The sequence below is a fragment of the Vigna unguiculata genome, chromosome 1 (assembly GCF_004118075.2).
Source record: "Vigna unguiculata cultivar IT97K-499-35 chromosome 1, ASM411807v1, whole genome shotgun sequence".
NCBI classification, from domain to species: Eukaryota; Viridiplantae; Streptophyta; class Magnoliopsida; order Fabales; family Fabaceae; genus Vigna; species Vigna unguiculata.
In genome coordinates this window covers 23,796,787-23,810,708 of record NC_040279.1, presented here as the reverse complement: position 1 = coordinate 23,810,708, position 13,922 = coordinate 23,796,787, and the positions used below count along the sequence as shown (strand labels likewise).

Below are 13,922 nucleotides of genomic sequence, written 5' to 3'. Positions count from 1 at the left end.
AAAAATCATAAAAGAATAATTAAACAAAACCCATGAAAAAGTAGTTCATTTATATTTCGCACACGTGTAAAAGATTGAATGTAACGACAACTTTAAGCAATTAGTTTTTGTTAACCGTGAAATCGTATTGCATTTCTTTTTTTAAATTACACAAAATTTGTGTAAACTTGAACTTATAACAACTCGTACAAAATTATAGGAAAAAAGGATTGCACCATATTCTTTTCAGTATCATGCCACTTTCATCAATGCACTTTTTAAATTAATATTTTAGCGTGATATCTCTATCTCTAATCACATATGCATTAGAATTGATGATGTATGCATGTTTATCCATATGACAAAATACGGTTATTTTCGTCTATCCAACTTCCATTTTATGCTTGTAGATAACAGAATTCAAAGACTACTCATGAGGGACGAAACGAATATGCAAATTACGAGTAGAAAATAAAAAAATTCAATGTATTGAATTAGCGTGAGGCAGCCACTCCGCATAGATGCACCACCAACGCATATAAACTCAAATCCACTTTAGTTGCTCTTTTAAGAGATATCACAAAGGTAAATAAAAATTATGGTTGAAAGTATTTTTCTTATAAAAAGCCCATGCTAGATATTAATGTCCTTTCACATCTAAATTATAACACCCCATTTAATTAATAACCCTAATTAAAAGAAATGTCATACAAAATAATATAGTAAGCAAGGTCCTGGAGTATAAACGCTACTCCTTACAATTATCCCAAAAGAACCAGGAAAGGATTAAGACACACCACGATGCCAGTTACAAAAGGGAACAAGAGATCTAAAGTATTCAAAATAAAGTTCTAAGATAAGGCGGTACATGGGCCACAGTCCTAAAAGAAGACATAAACAAGCAAACTCCAACCCATATAGTCTATGTAGCGGAATCAACATTTCTCTGTTGACCATGAGGAGTTCTTGCATCTGCTCACATCAATAAATTGATGATCATTGCAAAGAGAGAAAACCACACACATAACAATCAAACAAGCAAAGGGTAAGCTAGAGCAGAAAATGATTTATCATACGGTTACATACAATTTCATGGTCCAAGATGCATATGTCAATCAATCATGTTATGACTTGCAAACTCATCCGCATACATATAATTAGTCGGATTCAGCGGATGCTTGCACTTGTGGTGGTCTTTACTGCTCTACCAAGCTAATTGTTATAGTGTTTCATCCACCACACACAAGGTTAGCCTTTGAAGTATTCCAAGCCTCCTACTACTCTCACCACTCGAGTCAATACGCTCACTAGTGAAGAATTTGATTTTTTACCTCGCCTTATATGCCTCGGTTGTCCAGGAACCGAAGCATATAATGGCGCGGTGGCATTTTTGCAATTTCAGACAACTTTTATGTCTCGGTTCAGCTTAACCCGAAGCAAAAGAGGCTCATATGCTTCGGTTCGACAAAAACCGGTGCCAAAGGAGGCTCATATGCTTCGGTTACACAGACCCGAAGCCAAAAACCCACTAGTCGTCACCTCTTTGGCCTCGGGTGGGTCTGAACCGGTGCCAAATAGGGCTATATGCTTCGGTTCAATTAATAACCGAGGCCATATGGTTTAATTAGGGTTGCTCGAGCATGGTGCAGATGCGTGGAAGAAGATGGTGGTGGCTGCTGCGTTTCGCCAGCGAGGATGATTGGCTTCGGTTCTATTTTGACCCGAGGCAGAAATGGAACTCTATGGCTTCGGGTAACAACTGAGGCCAAAAGGGGTGCCTTTTAGCCTCACCCCAATATGCCTCGGTTCCAGACCCGAGGCAAAATGAGGAAAATAATCGGGGCAAAAAGCTTTTACTGCAGTAGTGGTTGTATGTGAGACAAACTGACCCTTTAAAGTGTCAGGATGCAATCCTTACCTTGAATCCTTACTGAATTATATAAATGAGGCACCACCATGAACTCCCACTAATAGGGTTCATGGAATTATGTTCTGACCAAATGAGGCACCATCATGAAATCTCACCTAGAGGTTCATGGAATTACGCCCTGACCAATGAGGCACCACCATGAAGCCATCGTGAAATTACGCCTAGGCGAGAGCTCGACAATGGTATTGCAAGGTTCCAGCAAGTTCTCGCTCAGGCGAAAGCGTCTCGCTTAAGCGAGACCTTTGCTCACTAAAAAATGCATTTAGTCGCCTAGGCGACAGCTCGTGCTGGAACCAAGGGTGGGTTCTCGCTACTCTCGCTTAGGCGAGAGTCACCCGCTTGGGCGAGATCAACATGTTCTCACTTGTTAGCACTTGAAACTCCTCGTTCAACCAAACATACCCACGCACCAAACATTTTCTTACGACCAACAACATCATTCAAGCACCAACAACACAAGAACAGTCCAGAAATAAACCAGATACTTAAGAAAACATAAACTCTAGCTTCCCTTACTTGGAAAAACTAGTAGAAAAGCCTTGACACTTAAGCCATGAGTACCACAGTTTTGAGAACGGATTTGGGGAGCTGGAAAAGTAGCGGAAACATATTCCAATTGGGTTATCATGGTGAACCCTAACTAGAATCACGAATGGGTAGAAGAATGGGTCGAACTCACTTGAAATCGAATGGGTCTTAAAACCCTAGCAGAGCACAACTGCTGTTCTAAGAGAGAGTGGGAGGGGAACTAATTTTTGAAAAGTGTAGAGAATGAGAGTGTTAGCTGGTTTAGGTTCTTTGGCTCCTTATGGGCCAGCCCTAGGCCCAACTAATTTGGGCCAGCCCTTAAATATTGGGACAGAAATAATAAGTGGGCCTTACATTCTCCTCAACAACAAAAATTTTTGTCCTAAAAAATGAAGACTTACCAGGAAAATAGATGCGGATGTGACTTCCTCATATCCTCCTCTAACTCCCAAGTAAAGTCATTTGTCCTCTGGTCCCAGATGACTTTGACAAGACTGACTGGTTTTCCCCGACGTTCCTCAACTTGACTATCCTCCAAAACAACTTGTGGTACCTCCATAAAAAGATCCGCCCTGATTTGTACATCCTCTACTTCCAACTCATGAGACGGATCAAATACGTACTTCCTTAGTTGTGACACGTAAAACACCGGATAAAGATTTGCCAACTGAGGAGGCAAAGCAATCTCGTAAGCCATCAGTCCAATCCTTCTCGAGATTTGATAAGGGCCAAGGAACTTAGGAGAAAGCTTCCTTGAGTGGAGAGCCCTTCCCACACTAGTGGTTCGGGTCACTCTCAAGAACACATGATCTCTGGCCGTCAATTCCAAGGGTCTCCTCTTGCGGTCTGCATAAGCCTTCTGCCTACTCTGAGAGGCTTGCATCCTATCTCTCGCCATTCTCACCTTTTCAATAGTCTGCTCTAGCAACTCAGGCCCAACAAGCACTACATCCCCATCTTGATACCAACACAAAGGGGTCCTACACTTCCTACCATATAGAGCCTCATATGGCTCCATGTTGATGCTTGCATGGAAACCGTTATTGTAGGTGAACTCTATCAGAGGTAAAACTTCATCCCACGCACCTAAGTGATCCAATACACATGTTCTCAACAAGTCCTCAAGTGACTGGATCATTCTCTCTGACTAGTCATTGGTCTGGGGATGATAGGCTGAACTCATACTCAACTTGCTACCCAAAGCACTCTGCAGCGTCTCCCAAAATCGTTAAGTGAAACGTGGATCCCTATCTGAAACTATGCTCGATGACACTATTTTCTTGATGTACAATTGGGCCAACTTGGCCATAGACATCCTCAAGTTCATTGCCAAGAAATGAGCACTCTTGGTCAATCGGTCCACAATAACCTAGATCGCATCATGTCCCCTAAAAGTCCGTGGCAAATGGGTCACAAAATCCATAGCAATGCTATCCCATTTCCACACTGGTATGTCCAACGATCGTAGAATTCTACTGGGTCTCTAATTCTCAACCTTCGCCTTCTGACATGTCAAACAAGCAGACACAAATTGTGCCACGTCCCTCTTCATAACCTGCCACTAGAAGGTCTCCTTGAGATCTTGATACATCTTAGTCATGCCAGGATGCAAACTAAGACGACTCTTATGTCATTCCTCAAGGATCAACCTCTTCACCTCAGCATCATCTGGTATACACACCCTACCCTGGAATCTTAGTATACCATCGTTACCCAAGACAAAATCCTTTACTTAATCTGATCCAAGCTATTCCACTACCCTCTTCAAACTGGCATCCAACAACTATCTTTCACTGACTGAGTCCAAGAAGTCACTAGATATAGTCAGAGTGCTACATCTAATGGACTCAGATTCCAACTTGACCTGCAGCTTCATATCTTTGAATTTCTCCAGCAGTTCCACTTCCTTGATCATAAGGTACGCAGTATGCACCGTCTTCCTACTTAAGGCATCTGCCACCACATTTGCCTTCCTCGGAAGGTATAAAAGTTCAAAATCGTAACCCTTTAGGAATTCCATCCACCTACTTTGTCTCATGTTCAGCTCCTTCTGATCAAACAAGTACTTGAAACTCTTGTGATCGTTGAACACCCAAATTTGGGCACTATATAGGTAGTGCCTCCAGACCTTCAAGGCAAACACTATAGCCGCCAACTCCAGGTCATGAGTGGGGTATTTTCTCTCATGCACCTTAAGTTGCCTTGAAGCATAGACCACCGCCTTCTTTTCTTACATCAATACACAGCCAAGCCCTAGATGAGAGGCATTACAATAAACCTCAAAGGGTTTACCAACATCTGGAATAACCAATGTAAGAGCACTCGTCAACCTTCGCTTAAGATCTTGAAAACTTTCCTCACACTTATCGGTCCAAGTGAAAGGTTGGTCCTTTCGGGTAAGCTGTGTCAGAGGTGCCACTATCTTGGAGAATCCTTATATGAATCTCCTATAGTAGCCAGCTAGACCCACGAAGCTCTTAATCTCTATTGCTGACTTGGGACTTTCCCACTGAACCACTACCTCAACCTTGGCTAGATCCACTGCAATGCCCTGTGCAGATATCACATGCTCCAAGAACTGCACTTCATCCATCCAGAATTCACACTTGGATAATTTAGCATACAAATATTTCTCTCTCAGAATACCAAGTACTAATCTCAAGTGCTCGGCATGCTCCTCCTAAGTTCTAGCATAGATAAGTATGTCGTCTATGAAGACTACGACAAACTTATCCAAGAAGTGCCTGAAGATCCAGTTCATGTAATCCATAAGCACAGTCGGAGCATTGGTCACACCAAAAGGCATAACCACGTACTCGTAGTGTCCATACCAGAACCTGAAGGTTGTCTTCTGTACATCATCCGCCTTCGCTAAAATCTGGTGATACCCCGACTATAAATCTATCTTTGAGAACATCAACGCTCCATACAACTAGTTCATCAAATCATCTATTCTGAGAAGGGGATACTTGTTCTTTATGATCATCTTGTTCAGCTGTCAGTAGTCCACACACAGACGTGAACTCCCATCCTTCTTCTTCACCAACAACACTAGTGCTCCCCAAGGCGGAGTACTGGGTTGAATGAACTATTTCCCCAATAATTCCTCAATCTGACTCTTGAGTTCCACCAACTCTGCCAGAGCCATTGACATTGGACCGATTCCTGGTACCAGGTCAATAGAGAATTCCACCTCTCTATTGGAGGCAACCCTAGTACTTCCTCTAGGAACACATCCTCAAACTCATGTACTACTGATATAAATAACGTCCCTTCCTCTTTCTCTACCTCTAGATGAGTGAAAATTATGAAACACTACGTGCCACTTTGAATCTCCTTCATGACCCCTTGAGACGATAACAACTCACGCTTCTCTGAGTTGGGGAACAACAACTTTTTCTCTCGACAATTTATAAGAATGCAATTGGCAGAGAGCTAATCCATTACTAAGATCACCTCCAACTCTTGTAGAGGTAGGCATATCAGATTTACCTTGAATCTGCGTCCTTCTACCTCCATTGGACATCTAGCACACAAGGACGATGTCATGACCAAACTCGACGTTGGAGTAGATACCACAAGTTCACATTGTAGCTCACACACCGGCAGACCCAACCGTTTCACGCAAGCATCTGATACAAAGGAGTGCGTTGCTCCGAATCATATAACACACAACATTTCATCCCAACAATCACACAATATCCCATAACAAGGTTACTTGACTGTGAGTACAGGACCAACGAGGATATTGGACTCTCAAGTGCAGAAGCTGCGCGGAAAGGAGATCTAGACGGTGAAAGTCCTTTGGGATGAGACTACTCAGGAGATGACTAGGGAGATGGAGGATCACATGAGGCAATCCTACCCGCACTTCTTTCCTGGTAAGTCCAATTTTTGAGGACGAAAACCTTTTAAGGTGGAGGGAATGTAAGATCCGAGAAAAGTAAATAATTAAATAAATCATCATTTAATAAATGATGGTAGTAGGAGCCTTTATGACATTTAATACAAATTGTTGTGACGTGGAAAAGTACTAGCTCAAATGGTTGAGTGTACTTGATTATGTGAGAGGACTTGGGTTCGAGTTCTATGTGTGTAAATTGTATGATGTTTTATTTTGTGCATTATTTAAGGTTATGCAGTGAATGTGAGTAGTGAAAATGTAATCCTAAAATTACAAGAAGTATCACAAAAACATGAATTGGTTGAGCATTTGATTTGTGATTGAGTGGTTGTGTGTTCAAATTTTGTTGAGAACGAAATTGACTTCTTTATTTTTGCTCATATAATGATAGCCTAAATGTGAAAGGGTGGTAAATCATAGAGACAATGGGCAACCAAGGGAATGGGAAAAACAACCCATAATGGGCTATCAAAGGCAATTATAAACAATTAAAAAGCCTTTTTCGTTTTTTTTTTGCCATTAACCATAATTAGAACCATATAAAAGGGGAAATAAGGTAATTAGGAGGTTTTTTTGAAGTCTGAAACCTAGAGAGTGGTAAGGAGCACGAAATTTGAGTGAATTGGGGAGGACTTTTGCTATTCTCGCTCAGGCGAACAAGGCTCGCCTAGGCGAAACTAGCAGAGATTCAAAACCTGGTTTTGTTCGAGCATCTCGCCCAAGCGAGTGCATATCGCCTAAGCGAGAAATCGAGGGGTGGAAAGGTCTTGCTCGAGCATCTCGCTTAGGCGAGGAGCCCATGGTTTGGGCGACAGAGCATCTCGCTCAAGAAAGAGGTACTCGCCTGAGCGAGAAATTGTGACAGGATGAGTGTGTTTATGTTGACTCGCCACCAAGGCGAGAGACCTTATTTTTGGGCGAAGGGGAAGCTCGCCCAAGCGAGAAGGGTTTGCCTAAGCGAGACTTCGCAATAAGCCCATGTAGCACGCTCGCTCAGGCGAGCAAGCTTAGCTTAAGCGAGACAGCCCTGGTCGCTTAAACTAAGGCTTCTAGCCTAAGCGAGATTAATGCAGTTTTGTGTGTGTTATTTGTACGCATTGATGCGAACTTAGACCGGGAGATGTTGTGCCATGAGCGGGTATGTTCATGGATGGTGGTGAACACGTGATGATTTGAGTCGGGAGGTTCATATCCAATTACTCTCGTGTGGGGATACAAGCGAGGTAGTAATGCCATTTAGAGTGACTAATGCTTCGGTCGTCTCCATGGATTACATGAATCGGATTTTCCAGCCCTATTTGGACAAATTTGTGGTGGTGTTTATAGATGACATTCTCATCTATTCTAGGGATAGGGAGGAGCGCACTGAGCAATTGCGAGTTGTATTGGCCGTACTCAAAGAACATTAGTTATATGGCAAGCTATCTAAGTGCGAGTTCTGGTTAGACGAGATACAATTTCTAGGGCATGTCATTTCTTCACATGGTATTGCAGTGGATCCAAGTAAGATCAAAATAGTGTTGAAATGGGAAAGACCATGGACTGTGACTGAGGTACGAAATTTCTAGGGATTGGCTGGATACTACATGAGATTTGTAGAGGGATTCTCTAAAATGGTGAGTCCTCTGACCCAACTCAGTAGAAAGGACCAACCATTCTCCTGGATAGAGAAATGTAAAGAATGCTTTGAGGAAATGAAGAAGAGGTTGACTACGACTTCAGTACTAGTTATACCAGACACAAGCAAGAAGTTTGAGGTATATTGTGATGCATCCTATCAGGGTTTGTGGTGTCTACTGATGCAAGAGAAGAGGCTAGTAGCCTATGCTTCTAGGCAGTTGAAAGTTCATGAAAAGAACAACCACACCCATGATCTAGAGTTGGTTGCGGTAGTATTCACTCTTAAGACTTGGAGGCATTACTTGTATGGGTCCCAGTTCCAAGTTTTCAGCGATCACAAAAGCTTGAAATACCTGTTTGATCAGAAGGAGTTAAATATGCGACAACAATGCTGGATGGAGTATCTCAAGGACTATGATTTTTAGTTACTCTACCATCCAGGTAAAGCAAATGTAGTGGCGGACGCCCTGAGTCGAAAAAGGATGCATGTGTCGACCATGATAGTGAAAGAGCTGGAATTAATTGAGAATCTCAGGGATATGAATCTGGGTATGCAGCTGGAAGAGAATTCTATCAGGTGTATTGTGTTGACTTTGACCAGTGACATCTTGGGGATGATCCGGGATGAGCAAAAGAAGGATGTCGAGCTGCAGTAGTTTGTGAGTTGGTTGGGTACAGAAAAAGGGAAAGATTATAGAATGGGATCTGATGGCATCCTGCGATTTCGAGATAGAGTATGTATACTTGAGAATTGGAGGTTGAGAAAGTAGATTTTAGAAGAGGGTCATACAAGCCATCTTAGCATACATCCAAGTATGACTAAGATGTATAAGAATCTGAAACAGTCCGTTTGGTGGAACGGAATGAAGACCAATGTCGTAGATTTCGTGGCATCATGCTTGATGTGTCAGAAGGCAAAGATTGAACATTAGAGGCCAGGCGGTACGTTACAGTCGCTAAACATCCCGCAGTGGAAGTGGGATAGCATCTCCATGGATTTCGTAACTCATTTGCCGAGATCTACGAAGGGGTATGATTCAATCTGGGTGATCATGGACAGGTTAACTAAGTGTGCCCATTTCTTAGCAATTAATCAGAAGATGTCAATGGATAAGCTGGCGGAGTTGTATGTTAGAGAAGTAGTCAGATTGCATGGAGTGTCGGCTAGGATCATATCTGACAGGAACCCGAGGTTCACTTCTCATTTTTGCCAATCGCTACAAGCAGCTTTAGAGACCCAATTACGGATGAGTTCTGTGTATCATCCTCAAATAGATGGTCAGTCGGAGAAGACAATCCAGTCATTGGAGGATCTGCTGCGAGCATGTGTATTGGATCATATGGGTAGTTGGAGTGAAATGCTTCCATTGGTGGAATTTACGTACAACAATAGCTATCACTCCAGTATTCGTATGGTGCCATATGAGGCCTTGTATGGACGACGATGCAGAACACCACTTTATTGGAATCAAGATGGCGAGTCACTTGTATTGGGTCCAGAGTTCTTACAGCAGACTTCTGAGAAAGTCAAACCCATTAATATGGCATCTAATGATAATAAAAGGCAGAAGGAGAGGGCTACTTGACAAAAGAAAAGAGGTATGCTAAAGCTTCAGTCTTAGGATGCAATATTGGCTCAAAACAAAATAATGACTCAACAGCTTGAATCAGTAATGAAGAAGCTTTCTCAATGGCCTAAGGAACTTCAGAATGTCTCACAGGCTCAACACCAACAACTTGTGCAAGGATGTGAGTTGTGTGGTGGAGATCATTCAAATGGGGAGTGTGTAATGAAGACTAATTCTGAAGAAGAGGTCAACTACATGGGTAACCAAGGTCGTCAGGGTAATTATTGTAATTACAACCAAGGTTGGAAGCCTCACCCAAGCATGGGCCAGCCTGGACCTTCTAACAGACCTCCACCTCAATCCCAACCATCTTTGACTGATAGGACCACTAAGCTTAAGGAAGCAATACAACATTTAGTGCAAGTGTCTATTTCCAATCAAAAGAGTATAGAGGCATCTCTCCTTAACTTGGAGATACAAATTGGGCAACTTGCTAAGAAGTTGGAGGACAAGCCAAAGAAGAACTTTGAGGCTAATACTGAGGTTAACCCCAAGGAGCAGTGTAAGACTATTGTTACAAGAAGTGGTAAGGTGTTAGTGGAGAGAGATGTGATAAAAAAAGAGAGTGAGAAAGAAAAAGGCGAGACGAGTGGAGAGAAAAGTAAGAATGATGAAAAAGTTGAGGGAGAAGATGAGAATGAAGTGGAGAGAAAAAACAGTAAGGAAAAAAAATTGTGAAGCCACTTCCTTATCCAAAAACCCACTCTAGAAAAGAAAAGGAGAAACAATTTTCTAGGTTTTTGGATATTTTCAAGAAGCTAGAAATTACCATTCCCTTTTTCTAAAGCTCTCCAACAGATGCCTTCCTATGCCAGATTTATGAAGGAATTGCTCACCAAAAAGAGGAAGTACATTGAGGAAGAGACAATCGAAGTGCAAGGCAATTGTAGTGCAATTATTCAAAAGCACTTGCCTCCCAAATTCAAAGATCCAGGTAGTTTCGCTATACCATGCACCATTAAGAAATTACCCATTGGAAAGGCATTAATTGATTTAGGAGAAAGTATAAATTTGATGCCTCTTTCCATGATGAGAAGAATTGGAGATTTGAAGGTGAAACCCACAAGGATGAAACTTCAATTAGCTGATCGGTCTATTAAGTGTTCATATGGTGTTATAGAAGATGTATTGGTGAAAGTTGATAAATTCACTTTTCCAGTGGATTTTGTCATCTTGGATATGGAGGAGGACACTGAGGTCCCTCTCATATTGGGGTGCCCATTCATGAAGACTGCTAGGGTGATTATTGATGTGGATGATGGTCATCTAAAAGTTTGAGTGCAAGATGAAACTGTGACTTTTAATGTCATAACGGCCATGCAACATCCAAGTGATAGTGGCAATTGTTTTAGATTGGAGGTCCTTGATGAAGTGATTGACACAACTAAGAGTCAGATGCATGTAAAATCCTCTCTTGAGATAGTTTTGACTGATTCTTGTGATAATTTGACTCTTGAAGAGGAAGCCAAAGTGAAAGAAGTCACTATGCAGTTGGAAAAGACTAGAGAAGTATCTTCCACTCATGCTAAAGTGGAGAATTTGACAAAGGAGAAATCTGATGATCAAGGTAAACTTGAGTTGAAAATATTGCCAGATCATCTCAAGTATGCCTTCTTAGAAGAAGATTGTAAGAAACAGGTGATAATTAGCATTGCACTTTCGCAGTTTGAAGAGCATAGGCTTTTGGAGGTGCTCAAGGCAAATCAAAGGGCTATAGGTTAGCATATTTCTGACTTGAAGGGGATAAGCCCAACCTATTGCATACACAAGATCATGTTGGAGAAGGACTACAAACCCATTGCACAACCATAAAGACGATTAAATCCCACTTTGAAAGAAGTGGTGAAGAAGGAGGTGCTGAAATTGTTGGAAGTAGGGATGATATATTCAATTTCTAACAGTTCTTGGGTAAGTCTTGTGCACGTTGTGCAAAAGAAAGGGGGGATGAATGTTGTCAAGAATGAGAAAAATGAGTTAATTCCAACTCGAACAGTTACTGGGTGAAGGATGTGCATTGATTATAGGAAGCTGAATCAAGCCACTTGGAAGGATCATTTTCCTCTCCTTTTCATGGACCATTGGAACGGTTGGTTGGGCAAGCTTTCTACTGTTTCCTGGATGATTATTCAGGATATAATTAGATAGTAGTTAATCCAAAGGATCAGGAGAAGACTACTTTCACATGTCCTTATGGTGTATTTGCTTATAAGCGGATGCCTTTTGGCCTTTGTAATGCACCAGCTACCTTTCAATGATGCATGCTAGCCATTTTTGCTGATTTGGTTGAGAAGAGTATTGAGGTATTTATGGACGATTTCTCTATTTTTGGTCCATCTTTTGATTCATGCCTTGAGAACTTGGATGTGGTTTTGAAAAGATGCATTGACACAAACCTTGTGCTAAATTGGGAGAAGTGCCATTTTACGGTGAGAGAAGGTATTGTGTTGGGCCATAAAGTCTCTTCCAAGGGAATTGGTGATGATCATGCTAAGGTGGATGTCATTGATAAATTACCACCTCCAACAAATGTCAAAGGGGTTAGAAGTTTTCTTGGTCATGGAAGTTTCTATAGAAGATTTATCAAAGATTTCTCCAAGATTGCTAAACCCCTGTGTAATCTCCTTGTTAAAGATGCTCCTTTTGAGTTTGATGGTGAGTGTTTGCAAGCTTTTAATAGCTTGAAGGAGAAATTAGTTTCTGCCCCAGTGATAATTGCACCAATTTGGACTCAAGAATTTGAGTTGATGTGTAATGCTACCGATTATGCCATTAGGTCTGTTCTTGGTCAGAGAAAAGAGAAAGTTTTTCATGCCATATATTATGCCAGCAAAGTCTTGAATAGTGCTCAGCTTCATTATGCCACAACAGAGAAGGGGTTTTTGGCCATTGTCTATGCACTGGAGAAGTTTAGACCTTACCTTATTGGGTCTAAAGTGATCATCTATACAGACCATGCTGCCATAAAGTATTTGTTGTCCAAGCCTGACTCCAAGCCACAGTTGATTAGATGGGTTCTCTTATTACAAGAGTTTGATTTGGAGATTAGGGACAAGAAAGGGAGTGAGAATGTTATTGCATATCATCTTTCTCGGTTGGTAAATGATGAAGTTACATGCAAAGAGAGGGAGATTTGTGAGACTTTTTGTGATGAAAGCTTGATGCTCATTCAACAAAGGCCATGGTTTGCAGATATGGCTAATTTTAAAGCTGCTAGTGTTCTCCCTAAAGATCTTTCATGGCAACAGAAGAAAAAAATTTTACATGATGCAAAATAGTACCTTTGGGATAACCCTTTCTTGTTCAAGCTTGGTGCTGACAATCTTTTGAGGCGGTGTGTCACTGCAAAGGAAGCTGCAGGTATCCTATGGCATTATCATAATTCACCATATGGTGGACACTTTAATGGAGAAAGGACAGCCACCAAGGTGCTCCAATCTGGTTTCTACTGGCCCACTTTATTCAAAGATGCTCATGCTCATGCTAGGAGTTGTGATAAGTGCTAGAGGATTGGAAGCATTTCAAGAAAAAATGAGATGCCATTGCAAGCAATTTTGGAAGTGGAGGTGTTTGATTGTTGGCGCATTGATTTTGTTGGCCCCTTACTTTCATCGTACAGTAATTAGTATATATTGATTGTAGTGGATTATGTTAGCAAATGGGTGGAAGCAACTACTTGCCAAAAGAATGATGCCAAAACAGTTATCAAGTTCTTGAAGAGACAAATTTTCTCAAGGTTTAAAGTTCCTAGGGTCCTCATAAGTGATGGTGGATCCCATTTTTGTAATGCTAAGTTAGCCAAGGTTTTGAAACATTATGAGGTTAGGCACAAAATAGCCTCTCCTTATCATCCTCAAACCAATGACCAAGCTGAAGAGTCAAATCGGGAGATAAAGAGAATTCTTGAGAAGATTGTGGCATCATCCAGAAAGGATTGGTCGGTGAAGCTTGACGATGCTCTTTGGGCATATAGAACAGCCATGAAAATACCTGTGGGGTTGTCACCGTTCCAATTAGTATATGGCAAATCTTGTCATCTGCCAGTGGAGATGGAGCATAAGGCTTATTGGGCCTTGAAATTTCTTAACTCTGATTCATCTTTTTCTACAGAGAAAAGGAAGTTGCAGTTGTAGGAACTTGAAGAAATGAGATTGACAGCATATGACAACTCCAAGAGATACATGGAAAAGGTAAAGCTCTATCATAATAGAAAGCTTTTGAAGAGAGAATTTCACCCAGGCGAGCAAGTGTTACTTTTCAATTCCTGATTCAAGCTCTTTCCTGGCAAGTTGAAATCTAAGTGGTCGAGGCCATTCATCATCAAGGAAGTCAAACC

At 41.5% G+C, this 13,922-nt stretch overlaps 2 protein-coding genes across 2 annotated transcripts; both read left to right on the top strand.

Annotated features, from left to right (window-relative positions):
• Positions 1 to 10,387: 10,387 nt before the first annotated feature.
• LOC114189986 lies at positions 10,388 to 10,867 on the top strand. Its single transcript, XM_028078721.1, has one exon. The coding sequence runs from the start codon at positions 10,388 to 10,390 to the stop codon at positions 10,865 to 10,867; it is 480 nt and encodes a 159-aa protein (XP_027934522.1).
• Positions 10,868 to 10,906: 39 nt separating this feature from the next.
• LOC114189975 (uncharacterized protein K02A2.6-like) lies at positions 10,907 to 13,719 on the top strand. Its single transcript, XM_028078711.1, has 4 exons — positions 10,907 to 11,306; positions 11,855 to 12,804; positions 12,895 to 12,946; positions 13,229 to 13,719. Exons 1-4 carry the CDS (start codon positions 10,907 to 10,909, stop codon positions 13,717 to 13,719), a joined length of 1,893 nt encoding a protein of 630 aa, XP_027934512.1.
• Positions 13,720 to 13,922: the final 203 nt, after the last annotated feature.

Coding starts and splice junctions, on each gene's coding strand:
- LOC114189986 (XM_028078721.1), top strand. CDS start 10,388: ATGCCTTCCTATGCCAGATTTATGAAGGAATTGCTCACCAAAAAGAGG.
- LOC114189975 (XM_028078711.1), top strand. CDS start 10,907: ATGCAACATCCAAGTGATAGTGGCAATTGTTTTAGATTGGAGGTCCTT. Junction 11,307..11,854: donor GGCAAATCAAAGGGCTATAG/GTTAGCATATTT, acceptor GATGCATGCTAG/CCATTTTTGCTGATTTGGTT. Junction 12,947..13,228: donor CACTGCAAAGGAAGCTGCAG/GTATCCTATGGC, acceptor TATTGATTGTAG/TGGATTATGTTAGCAAATGG.